This window comes from Callospermophilus lateralis, chromosome 1 (genome assembly GCF_048772815.1).
Source record: "Callospermophilus lateralis isolate mCalLat2 chromosome 1, mCalLat2.hap1, whole genome shotgun sequence".
Lineage (NCBI taxonomy): Eukaryota > Metazoa > Chordata > Mammalia > Rodentia > Sciuridae > Callospermophilus > Callospermophilus lateralis.
This window is the reverse complement of record NC_135305.1, coordinates 7873364-7885474: the sequence shown is the minus strand read 5'-3', so window position 1 is coordinate 7885474 and position 12111 is coordinate 7873364. Positions and strand designations below refer to the sequence as shown.

Below are 12111 nucleotides of genomic sequence, written 5' to 3'. Positions count from 1 at the left end.
AGGTGCCAATCTGACTTGTTTACAGACCTTAACAGTATGTAAGTAAAAAGAACAAAAGCCCAGGGCTGGGGTTGTGGCTCAGTGGCAGAGCACTTGTGAGGCACTGGGTTCAATCCTCAGCACCACATAAAAATAAACAAAATAAAGATATTGTGTGCATCTATGACTAAAAAATAAAAGATTTTTTTTTTAAAAAAAAAAGAACAAAAATATTTAAAAGAAAAAGAAATGTACTTACTAGCTGAGCCTGCTATAGTTTGTCATGTCAGAAATGAGGGAAACCAGGCATCTGGGGTCATGTGAGAAGCATATCAGGCCTATTCCATTGGCCAAAGAAGAGAAAATTTAAGTCTTAGAAAGAATAATGACTACAGTATATTGAAGCTAATCAAATATATAACATTCTATTAATTTGTAATGATCAACAATAATATAAAGTCAAATCTACTTGAATGGCATTTGGAGGTTTCTAGAGCTCTCATTATTTGCGAAAGAGAAAATTGTGAAAGAGAAACAGGTGAGCCTTAATGAAGCCATGTTTTTGATGGTTGAAGTGTTTTTTAGGAGCTCCTCTTCCTCACACCCACTGCCCCTTTTGCTTTATATCTATGTGTTTGTATAAGGTCTGGGTGGGAACAAAGATAAAGCTGCACTGTGTGACACATACAGCCATGCCTGCAGCCCACATAGTAAGTGGGAAGGCAGCCTGCCGCCTGTGTGCAAACCTGCACTCCCGGTCTCCACATAATGGACAGTGTTTGGCCCTGGCTGTACCCACTGCTTCTTTTTGATCTCGGCACACATTAGATTCCAGCCATCTCCAGCTGACTTAAAAGCCCTGGGCAAAAGAATGAGTGCTGTTCATTTGCTAGAAATAAAACCATACCCTGCCTACAAGGCTTTTTTGAGAAATAACTATAGGGGGCTTGAGTTTACTCTCTGGGTCTTGCCAGCTTGCCAGCTTGTCCTTTTAGGCCAAAAAAGGCCACCCATATCCAGGCTGGAATAGCAAGCATCTGCACTGACCAAATGAGGCTTCAGAGGCAATGCTGTTTTCATTCTAAAAGAATCCCAAGACCTGAAGGACCAGGGCTCAGGACCCAATGGCCTATATCATTTAATAAGCAAAGATAATATGATCTCTGAGGAGAAGTCCAGAATTGGAAATCTGAAAGTATATATATATATTTTTTTGAAAGTATATTTTTGAGGAGTCAAATTCTGTGTTTAAACCGATTTGGTTTTGTAATTCTGGAAGTATATTTCTCTTTTAATTAACATTTAAAAAGCCATTTTGGTCAGCCTCATTCTTTGCTTATTTTCTTTTTGTGTGCAAATCTTTGATAATATGGCACTTCACTGTAAATACTTCCTTATTGGGAATTTAGTTAATCTATAGGCCCTTCTACTTAAAAGGAAAAAATATTGCCTGCTCTGCTCTTTCACAAACTGTGAGACAAAAGTGAAAATGTGTTGAATATAAGAGTGTTACTGGGGCTGGGGCTGTAGTTCAGTGGTAGAGTGCTTGCCTACTATGTGTGAGGTACTGGGTTTGATCCTCAGCACCACATAAAAATAAATAAATAAAGGTATTGTGTCCATCTACAAGTAAAATAAATAACTAAATAGATGAATAAGAATGCTACTGGGCTGGGGTTGTGGTTCAGTGGTAGAGTACTTGCCTAGTACATGTGAGGCCCTGGGTTTGATCCTCAGCAACACATAAAAATAAATAAATAAAAAGATATTGAATCCAACTAAAACTAAAAATAAATATTAAAAAAAGAATGCTACTGAAATTAAAAGTACTATTTTTTCTAGATTATTTCAGAATATCGTCTCCAAAATAAAGATTGTAATTTGTTTTTTAATAGGCTCACTGAAAACAAGAAAATCAAGCCGAGAATATCATATAAAAATACATCAATTTGATTTCATTTTGAAATGATTCTCTAGAGTTTTATGCATTTTCTTATAAGCTGCCTATCTTGTTACAGTTAGTTAGAAATAAAATTTGGGCAAAATGCAGTGTTCTACAAACCAGTGTGATTAATTTTGTCTTCTGATTCAAGTCCCTGAAGTTCATTCTCTTTTCCCCCACAAATAGAGCCTGGTCTTTCAACATCAGATATTCTGTCTTGGATTAAACAAGAGGAAGAGCCTCAGGTTGGGGCCCCACAGGAGTCCAAGGAGAGCGATATCTACAAAGGCACCCATGCAGGTGAGTAACAGCCCAGACAGATGCTCCTGTCCAAATCCAGTTTATGCTAGGAGTGACCAGAGAAGTCGCAGCAGGAATGAGGTTTTAAAGGCAAAGTAGCGGGAGAAAAAAAGACCTGGTCGAATTAAGCCATAAAAGGCACTAAGATGAATTGCAAGTGAGAAAACACACTCAAGTGAAAGACAAATTGGAACGGTTAGAGCTGGGGGTTGAGCTCAGTGGTAAAACATGTTCTTAGCATGCACATGTCCTTGAGCTTAATCCCAAGCACTACAATAAAAAACAAATTGGAATTATCAAAGGAAGAAAAACAAGTGCATTCAGATGGACCAGAAGTATGAAGATGGGAAAAGACAGAAAAACATTTGAAGATCATGTAAAAAGTATAAAACAAAAATAGGGAGTGGGGTGGGGAGACAGGTGATAGAGACAGGAATGTTGTTGAAGAGATGCAAGTGGGAATGTTAATCACCTCATTCAATGAAAGGAAAAGCAATGATGGGAGAAGAAATAGAAATGGCTTCCTTCTAAGATATTTAGCACCATCTGTATTTTGCCAGTGGAATTATTAAAGAGAATCTCAAGGTTAGAAGTGATCCAACTGTTTATATAACTAAATGCACTCTTTCAAAAATATCTTCCAAGCCCTGTATTCCTTTAGATTCAGTAAAGTACAAATTAAAAATAAGACAGTTTCTGTCCTTCAAGAAACTGACCCTGGGAACACATATGTTGTTATGTGGCAAGGGCTATATAAGCATAACAGAAATGAGAATATTTCTGATATTTAAATAAGACAAAAAGAAGGACATGAAGCCAGAAGTGGGCCTAGAAGGATGATTGGTTTGAGATGACTGGACATAATTTGGTAAGATGGGGAAAGGAGGGAGGTATTCTATAGAAGGGAGAACAGATGCAGAAGTAAAATGCTTACCCTATTTTCAGGGAAAGTGGAACAGAGAAGAATAAGAATAGATAAATAGGTGATTTTAGGCTTTGTCCCAACAGGCAATAAAGTTCTTGAGCAGAGGTGAAACATACAGTAATGTGGAGAAGACTGATGCCAAGAGCGTTCCTTTTTCAACAGGGAGCATCAAAGAGTACAGCCTTAATTCTGATTTGCCACAGGGACTGCTACACCTTGATTAATATCACAGCAGCCCTCTGCTGTGTTGTTTTTCTTAGCAGCTCAGAGCTGAGCAAACCTGTTGGAGCCGGGTAGGAACTTGTGAGGGTTGCGGGTGAGACAGTTCCTGAGGGGTGTTAACTCTTGAGTCCTTTCTTTCAGATGAAGAGCTCGTCATCAAAGCCGAGGGCCTTGCTAGAGCCTCCTTGTGCCCTGAAGTTCCTGTTGCGTTCTCTGCTCCAGCACCACCAGCAGCAAAGGATGCTTTTTCAGATGTGGCTTTCAAACACCAGCAGTCCACTCCCATGACACCTTTTGGACGTGCAGCCACTGACTTGCCTGAAGCCTCAGAGGGACAAGTGACTTTTACTCAATTGGGTAGCTACCCTCTCCCACCTCCAGTTGGGGAGCAGCTGTTCTCGTGCCACCACTGTGGCAAGAGTCTAAACCAGGACATGTTGCTGACTCACCAATGTGGCCACACTAGCGAGCATCCCTTACCCTGTGCCCAGTGCCCCAAGCACTTTGCCCCGCAGACGGACCTTGGCAGCACCTCCCAGGACCATGCCAGTGAGCCACCCCCCACCTGCCCACATTGCGCCCGGACTTTCACTCACCCCTCAAGACTCACCTACCACCTTCGGGTCCATAACAGCACTGAGCGCCCTTTCCCCTGTCCGGATTGCCCCAAGCGCTTTGCTGACCAGGCGCGACTCACGAGTCATAGGCGGGCTCACGCCAGTGAGAGGCCCTTCCGCTGCACGCAGTGTGGCAGGAGCTTCAGCCTGAAGATCAGCCTCCTGCTGCATCAGCGTGGGCACGCACAGGAGCGCCCATTCTCCTGCCCTCAGTGTGGCATCGACTTCAATGGCCACTCGGCCCTGATCCGCCACCAGATGATCCACACGGGCGAGCGACCATACCCCTGCACTGACTGCAGCAAGAGCTTCATGCGCAAGGAGCATCTGCTCAACCACCGGCGGCTGCACACGGGTGAACGGCCCTTCCAGTGTGCGCACTGCGGCAAGAGCTTCATCCGCAAGCATCACCTCATGAAGCACCAGCGCATCCACACCGGCGAGAGGCCCTACCCCTGTGCCCTCTGTGGCAGGAGCTTCCGCTACAAGCAGACGCTCAAGGACCACCTGCGTTCGGGCCACAATGGAGGCTGTGTGGGCGAAAGCGACCCTGCCACACGGCCCCCCGACCCACCCGGTCCACTCCTAGCTGGCCTCGAAACCTCTGGCCTGGGTGTTAGCACGGAAGGTCTAGAGACCAATCAGTGGTATGGGGAAGGGAGTGGAGGGGGTGGGTTGTAAGTCTGGTTTAGCTACGCTCACGACAGGACAGAAAGTCTGTATGAAGCCCCCAAGCCCTCCACCACTCGCAGTAATTATCTGACGCATAAGAGATTTGGTGTCCTCTCTACTCCACTGGAGACATGCTTATGTTTTGGAACTTAACAAAAGTACAATACCACATTTTAAAATACAGAAAGACCTGGAAAGGAGCCCCACACCCCCATCTTTTCAAAGATACCACAAAAACAGAAGTCAAAAATATTACAGAGAGGTTGGGAAGCAAGAGTCAACCTCAGGTTATCCTATTCCAGGAAAGCAAAATGAGAACAGACTGTGTCTAGGTAGAGGTAAATGCATGGAAAGAGCCCCCAAGCATGAATCAGGTCATCAGGCATGAGAATGTGCCAGGCCTTTCATTAATTCCTCCAGGTGAGGTAACTTTGGAAGAACGGGCTTTAGCCACTGTTTATGTTGCTGCCTCCTGGACACCAGCCGGGCTCTGTTCATACAGCTGCGCAGCCACCTGTCCCTGAAACAGGAGGACTGAGACTGCCTCCTAGCTTTCCCACCTTGTCTTTTAATACATTCTGTCAATACCTGCGAACAAAAACCCGACTTAATAGCTTATTTAGGAGAACAGTTCTTAATTTTGCTGGCTTGGTTCGAAGCATTCAAGCTGTTGTATTGGTATTTAAACTGTCAGAAATCTTTGCCAAGGTCCTGGTTAGAAAATTGGAAGCAGAGTTCTCAGCCCAGCTTTAAAAGCTAGAGATCCCAAGAAGTAGCTGGTGTAACAATCATAGAACTCTTTGAACTGCTTAAAACCTGTGCCTGAAACACAATTTTAGAGTGTTTTATGTCACATTCTCCCTTATCTTTTCCAAGCCAGTAAGCTGGCTTTTCCATTCCTGGTATCTGCTTGCCTTGATGATGATCAGCAGCAAAGATCACAGCACTTTCCTGAAACATTAAGGAGTTTCAGAAAGTGCTGCTGAGCTCTGGGCTTTTGTTTCCTCTAGCCAGTCACAGTGTTGTAATGTGGCATTCTCATTCTCCCGTTCAGCAGGGAGGCTGTCTGGTCCCCTCCACCTGCCCTACTCCATTGGCACCTCCTAGGTCACTTAGAGCTGAACACCACATGCAGACAAGGATGACCTGTCTTGCTTTTAGGCTTTTAGGTAACTCAGCTACCATGGTTTTTTCCTTGGGGTCACTGTTACCTGGGCAGATCTGAACCTAGTTCTGCTCCTCAGTGTCTTTGCAGCTAGTTAAAAGCCCTTTTTTCTTTATAGCTCTCAAATTTCAACTGCAAATTGAGACTGGTAAAAGTGGGAAAGTTAGCCTCTAGAAATTAAAAAAAAAAAAAAAAATTCCTGCCAAAATCCTGTTTCTGTCTTTGGCCTCTGCCAGGTAAAGCTAAATATGACAGCAAAATCAAAGCAAAGGTTCTTGCAGAAACTTGACTGAAATTGATTTGATTTATTGTTTTACTCATGCGTAGAGCCTGAGGTAGAAGAGAGAATGCAAAAGCCCTATGTCTTGGGCAGAAAAGTTGTTTATTCTCATACCCTCTTGTTTCCTCTGATTCTTCTCTGATGCCTGGAACAAGGTCTGGGAATATTTTGACAGGACATTTTCTTGATAAGTGATAAGGAAGGGACATGTTTTTTCCTTATCACTGAATCCACCTTTACTCTGCCTCGTTCTGTGTAGCCCTGCTAGGAGAGGATGTTAGTCCAGCTGGCTGTGCTCCTGGGAAGTCTCTGTCTGAAAAGGCTGCTCTTCAGGATAGTCACATTTATAAAACACTGTTTTGTGACATTCACAATACCAGGGACTATGGGAGACATAAGAAATGTGTGTGAGACCTGGGCTGCTGTCTTAACTTTCAGTCTATAGACAATGAAAAAAATCCAAGGAAATAGAACAAGACGAATGATGGGCAGAACCCTGGTATGTTGGGATCAAGAGCTTTCTAACCACAATCTGGCCCACACCAGGAAAACTTGGAGGAGTTCTGGGAATCCCAAAATCAGGGTTCTACCTTCGTTGATGCACTAAGAACTTGAGTGTGAGATTCAGTTCTGGTTTGCACCTTGATTCCCCCAGTTAAAAGGGAAAAGAATCAAGGCACCATCTTTAGGAGGTGAGCTCTCTTTGGAATGGATTCAAGCATCTGCCAGAGTATGCTGGAAGAGGGATTCCTATATTAGATGTGATGTGGGACCAGATAACATCTAAAATTCATTTGACTGAAAAGATTCACTGAGAATACAACTAATAACAAGAGAGACCTGTGCATTAAAATGCGGCAGATAGATACTGCAGCCCTTTCTGCTAAGAACTGTAGCCAACAGGGACCTAATTTTGGCAAAAAGTGAACATAATCCAAATGCCACTGGAGCAAGAGTCATAAAGCTTTATGAAAGGGAATGTGCAGGCCATCCCAGAAAGACAAGCATGTGGAAACCTAATCCTCAGCCTTGACACAAGGCAAGGAGTTCAACTATTGTGGGTTCTGTTCTTTCCCTTCATCAGGCCCCATCAGGTAGAACTCCAGGCCCCCTCTAAAGGGTTTTTCTGCTAATGATTCAAAAATGGATCAATGGGAAAGATGAGATAGAGTTCAATGAAGTTTTCAGCATGTGGAGGAGAATTTCAGGTTTCATCAAGTGCTCCTGAGAGAAACCATGCTGAGAGAAGCACCTGAGGCCTGGGGACACAATAGGGAAGAGGAAACCCCAGAACTGTGTTCCTCGCCTGTCCTTCTGACTGTCATACAAGCACCCTCTCCTCTGGAGTGGATCCAGATGTTGACTAACCAATCACTCTGCTTACTACGTTTCCATGGTTACCATTGGATGTGCCCCTAGTGCAGCCTCAAATGTGAGAATAAATGGAAGTTGGTTGATTGTCTAGAAAGTGAAAGGTGATTCTGAGCCTCTTCTGCTGGACACCTGGTACTGAAGACACCTTAGGTGGACTCTGGCTAGATCCATGTTCTACAATTCCCCCACCACAATTCCACCACTGGTGGGGATCCCTGCTTGGCTTCTTTCAGCCAAACCCTGTGGCTTGCTAGGCATTAACATGCACAGTCCCCAAAAAATCTTGATAAAAGGTCTGAGTCCCTTTTTTTCTTTCAAATAGGATGAAAGTCCTAAATTTCTGCTCATATTTCCTCTGAGGCAAGGGTAGGACCCCACCCCCACCCCCAGGTCTTGGCTTCTGCAACATCAAAATGCCCCTTCATCAGCTGTCTGAGGGTTGTAAGTAGCTAGTCTTCTCAAAAGGTTGTTATAGACAAGACCTCTGATGTTAGCAGATAGGTTTTTTTCCTGTGGTTTTAAGGGACACTTCTGGCCCTGTTGCATTAATTCTGGTTCCCTATCTGTAGCAAAGGAGAATTTATTTCTCACATGTCTGTGAGAGGCTGTTGTGTGTTTTGATAAGTTTCAGGGTCCTACAGGCAAAAGATACTTCAGTTAGGTCAGGTTGATGTGATGATGGGATGGGACCAGGAGAGCATAGGGCCTTGATGTAAGGGTGCACAGAGTGGGTTAGACCAGTGCCAAGGGCAAGAACTCTGGTCAGATCTAGATTCAGGTCCTGCTAAGTAATAGGTCTGTTATTTAACCATCTTGAACCTTAGTTTCACTATCAGTAAAGTAGGGATTTGAGACCTATTCTCAGAGGTGTTAGGGTATGCATGGAAACCCATGTGAAGTATTTAGCACAGAGCCTGTGACACAAGGAGGTCACAGAGCCAGGTTGAATTGGAGGTACAAGTGTCAAAAACTGAGCTGCCCTGCAGGGCACAGGGTGGCTGGGAGCTCAGCCTTTTGCCTAACATCATCTTTTACTTCTATTTAGGCTGGCCTATTTTTTCCTGTATCTCCCAGCTCCAATAAGTTTCTGTGTGCCATGACCTCATGAAGCTGATTCTCTTTGATATTTCCTAGATTCTTTAATAAGGAGTCTGTCCAGCTCCTCTTCCTATGTGAGGACCCAGAAGTTTCCAGCCAACCCTTGTGGTTACGAGCTTATCTTGGTTCAGTTGGCTGGAGTCAGTAGTGGAAATCCTACAGCTCCTGCACCAAGATCTGTGGGCTGGTGAATTCACTTGGGAATGGGCAGTGACTGTATGGCATTTCTAGTACTAGAGAATCTATCCTTAGGCCAGAGCATATTGTCACTTGCATAAAGGAACTGGAAGGTGCTGCTTGTCTTGTAAAATAAATGTCATTAGGAGTCAAGGGAGGGTGTTACTCATCCCTTTCTGGCCCTGCTCCAGTTTCTTTTAAAATGAATAACTGGCCACAATCACACAAATGACTCTTGTCAGCTTGGTCAAATAAATCGCCTCTTCCAAAAATATCACCTCTAAGACTAACTACCCGTCAAAGCAGAATGATGCAGCCAAACCAGAGAAGCCATAAAAGCATCGTGCAGCAAATTTCCCCAAGATAGCTAGGTTTCATTTCAAATAAAATGTCCGATAAAACCTTGCTGAACTATGTGGCTTTGTCTTTATTAGTAAAGCCATTATTTGCTTTAAAATCTTGAGACTGGCCTAAAAATTAAGCTACCCAAGGGCTAAGGTATAGCTCAGTGGTAGAACACTTGCTTAGCATGTGTGAGGCCTGGTTCCATCTCCAGTACTATAAAGCAAAACAAAACTATCCCAAACAAAGACTATGTCTCATTTTGTTTCCCTCATGGTGTTGGGCATCGGGATACTCGGTAATTTTATTGTGGGAAGACCACAAGAGTGGTTAAAAACTGGATTTTGGTCCCAGCATAACATTCTGTACTTGATGTGGGGCAAACTAATTTATGAAGATCTTTCTAATGTGAAGATTGAAGAAGATGGTAAAATATGGTCCCTTCTGAATCTAAAATTACAGAACTTAAGATTTTTACTTCTGGGTTCTCTTTTCTGTTTTTACTCCAGATTCTATTAGTGATTGTTTTTAACACAACAGAATAAACACTTGCATTTATTACAGAATAAAGAGTACAATCCTAATTATAAAAAAAGGGTTAAACAATTTAAAATTATGGATGAATATGATACTACGTAGGTAAATCAGTTCTTGGCCTTGAGTTTATAATTTTTTTAAATGGTGTTATAAAGACAATAACTGCTAACCAACCTTAGTGAGTAAACAACAAGATAAAAACTATGAATAAGAATAATTAAACCAATCATATTTATGTTATTAGATATTAAGTAATAATTTGGGATTTTCATTTCCCCAGATGATCTTTTGGGCCAAGACAAGGACTAGTGCTGTTGCACTAGTTAGTTCCTGACTGCACCTGAGAATGACTCAGGGTTCAGAAGAAGACGTTTGTGTCAGGGCCTACCCTGGCATGGCTTCATTGTCTGTGATGGGGCCTGTGTGTTTCTGAGTTCCCCTAAGTGATTCTAATGTGCCTGTGAGATGGAAAAGATCCTAGGAAGAGAATGCCAGGCATTGGTCAGTGAGCCTTACTAGAGCAGTGAGCTACGGATCAGAGATGAAAAAGGTCATGGAATCCACAGTGGGAAGCTGTAACTTGACAGTGGAGGCAGGACTTAGGGAAATAGGATATGGAAATAGAATTTGAAAAAGTTCTGACTTCTCTCCATAGTTAGGCAAGCTAGAGGCAGTGGGGAAAGCAGCATTCATTTCTGCTGCACCTTCTGTGTGCCATATCCAAAGACCACACGCTGGCAGGACTGGGCAGGATGTGCAACAGATGAGAGGGATGCCAGCACCCATGCTGCAGACTTTCCTAACCTCCTGAGGCCTGCACCTTCTTGTAAGAGGAGTTTGCAGAAAAACAAGGGACTTTGGTGCCATTATTACCAACTTGAATTAACAATCATACCTTACTTTTGCATTTGGAAACACTGGTACATTTTGTCATGAGCACTAGACTCTATTTTGGATGAATCTTGACCATTTTAGTAATTAAACAAGCACTTAAAAGTTGGAGGGCTGCCTTTGAAAGGACACACTGCAATTACATATAGCATATCTTCTGCATAAAGGATTCCTAAGCCTTGGGTGCTCACTGAGTTAGAACAGTTTCAATGATTGAACATTACTTCTGTAGTATCACAAAGTCATTAAGAACCAAAGAGAAGCATGTAATCCCAGTGACTCTGGAGGCTGGGCCAGGACAATCAAAAACTCAAGGCCCACCTCAGCAACTGAGTGAGAACTTGTCTCAAAATTAAAAGGGCTGGAGATGTAGCTTGGTGATAAGCTGGTGCCCCTCGGTTCAATGCCCACTACCAAAACAAAACTAAGAGAAGCCAATGAAGGTCACTTGTCTATAGTGTCAAACTTGGAAAGGAAATGAATTGATTAAGTGAAGCAGCCTAAGAATAAACTCAAGAAGGGAAAAAGTATATTCCCAAACTTTGCATAGGCTTAAAGCAAACATTTTTGGAAGAGAGATGGGTGAGTTAAAATGTTGGCAAAAGGTGGGTCTGTAAGAAGGATGCTGAAAACTCTTTGGCAAGAGCAAATTGCCCTTAAAACTTTTGTAAAGTTACTCAAAACATTTGGCTGTGGCCCCACATCAACCCTCCTTTCAGTACAGTGGTCTTGGAGCTCTGTCACTTTACTCTGAGTACCCATCCCCTCAGAAATCTCTGCCTCTAGAGGTGAGGAGGTCAGTGACATTGTAGCCTAAAGCATTGACCTCCCATGGAGGTGGGTCTGACTAGGCACAGTGTCTTTATTTATTCATTTTTATTTTTTAATATTTATTTTCTAGTTATAGGTGAACGTAATATCTTTATTTTCATATGGTGCTGAGGATGGAACCCACTGCCTCACGCATGCTAGGTGAGTGCCCTGCCCCTGAGCCACAACCCCAGCCCTGTCTTTTATTTTTTTAGATATTGTTTTTTAGTTGTAGTTGGACACATACCTTTATTATATTTATTTTTATGCACTACTTAGGGTGCCTTACATGTCCAGGCAAGTGCTCTACCACTGAACTACATTCAAACCCATAGGCACAGTGTGAAGTGAAAGTGAAGATGGGAACCTGTGAACATGGACATGCCAGTGGGAAGAGAGCCCGAGGCTCTGAGGCTGTCCTCATCTCCCTTTCCTATGGGCCACCTTGGTAGTTCTTGACCTGCTTGTTAAATGAGAGGCGGGTGAAACTAAGTCAAAAGAACAGATCTGGTTATCTTCTTCCCTTAGCCAAGAGTGAGTCCAGAGGTTTCCCTCAAATAAATCTCGGGAGTTGTTGAAAGAACACAGCACCAGAAAATGGTGATAATGATTTAGAAAATGGTAGATAAATAAATGTTCCAGTTTTACGAATCCCCTCTCTTTTGGCCCCTCTGGCATCCATTAGTTGAGCATCTACCACTTCAAATGCCCTATCCATTGCAGTAGCTATAGAATTTCCAGGTGGAGAGAAGGAAGGCATCAAGGCCGACCTGACAGGTC

At 43.1% G+C, this 12111-nt stretch overlaps 1 protein-coding gene across 1 annotated transcript in view; it reads left to right on the top strand.

The window, feature by feature from the left end:
- Znf398 (zinc finger protein 398) overlaps window positions 1-9156 on the top strand; it is a 32385-nt gene extending 23229 nt beyond the window's left edge. The window contains exons 5-6 of the mRNA XM_076832227.2: window positions 2108-2221; window positions 3510-9156. Of these exons, the coding sequence (XP_076688342.2) occupies window positions 2108-2221; window positions 3510-4666 (1271 nt within the window). The 3' untranslated portion in view covers window positions 4667-9156. The remainder of the gene's footprint in view (window positions 1-2107; window positions 2222-3509) is intronic.
- Window positions 9157-12111: the final 2955 nt, after the last annotated feature.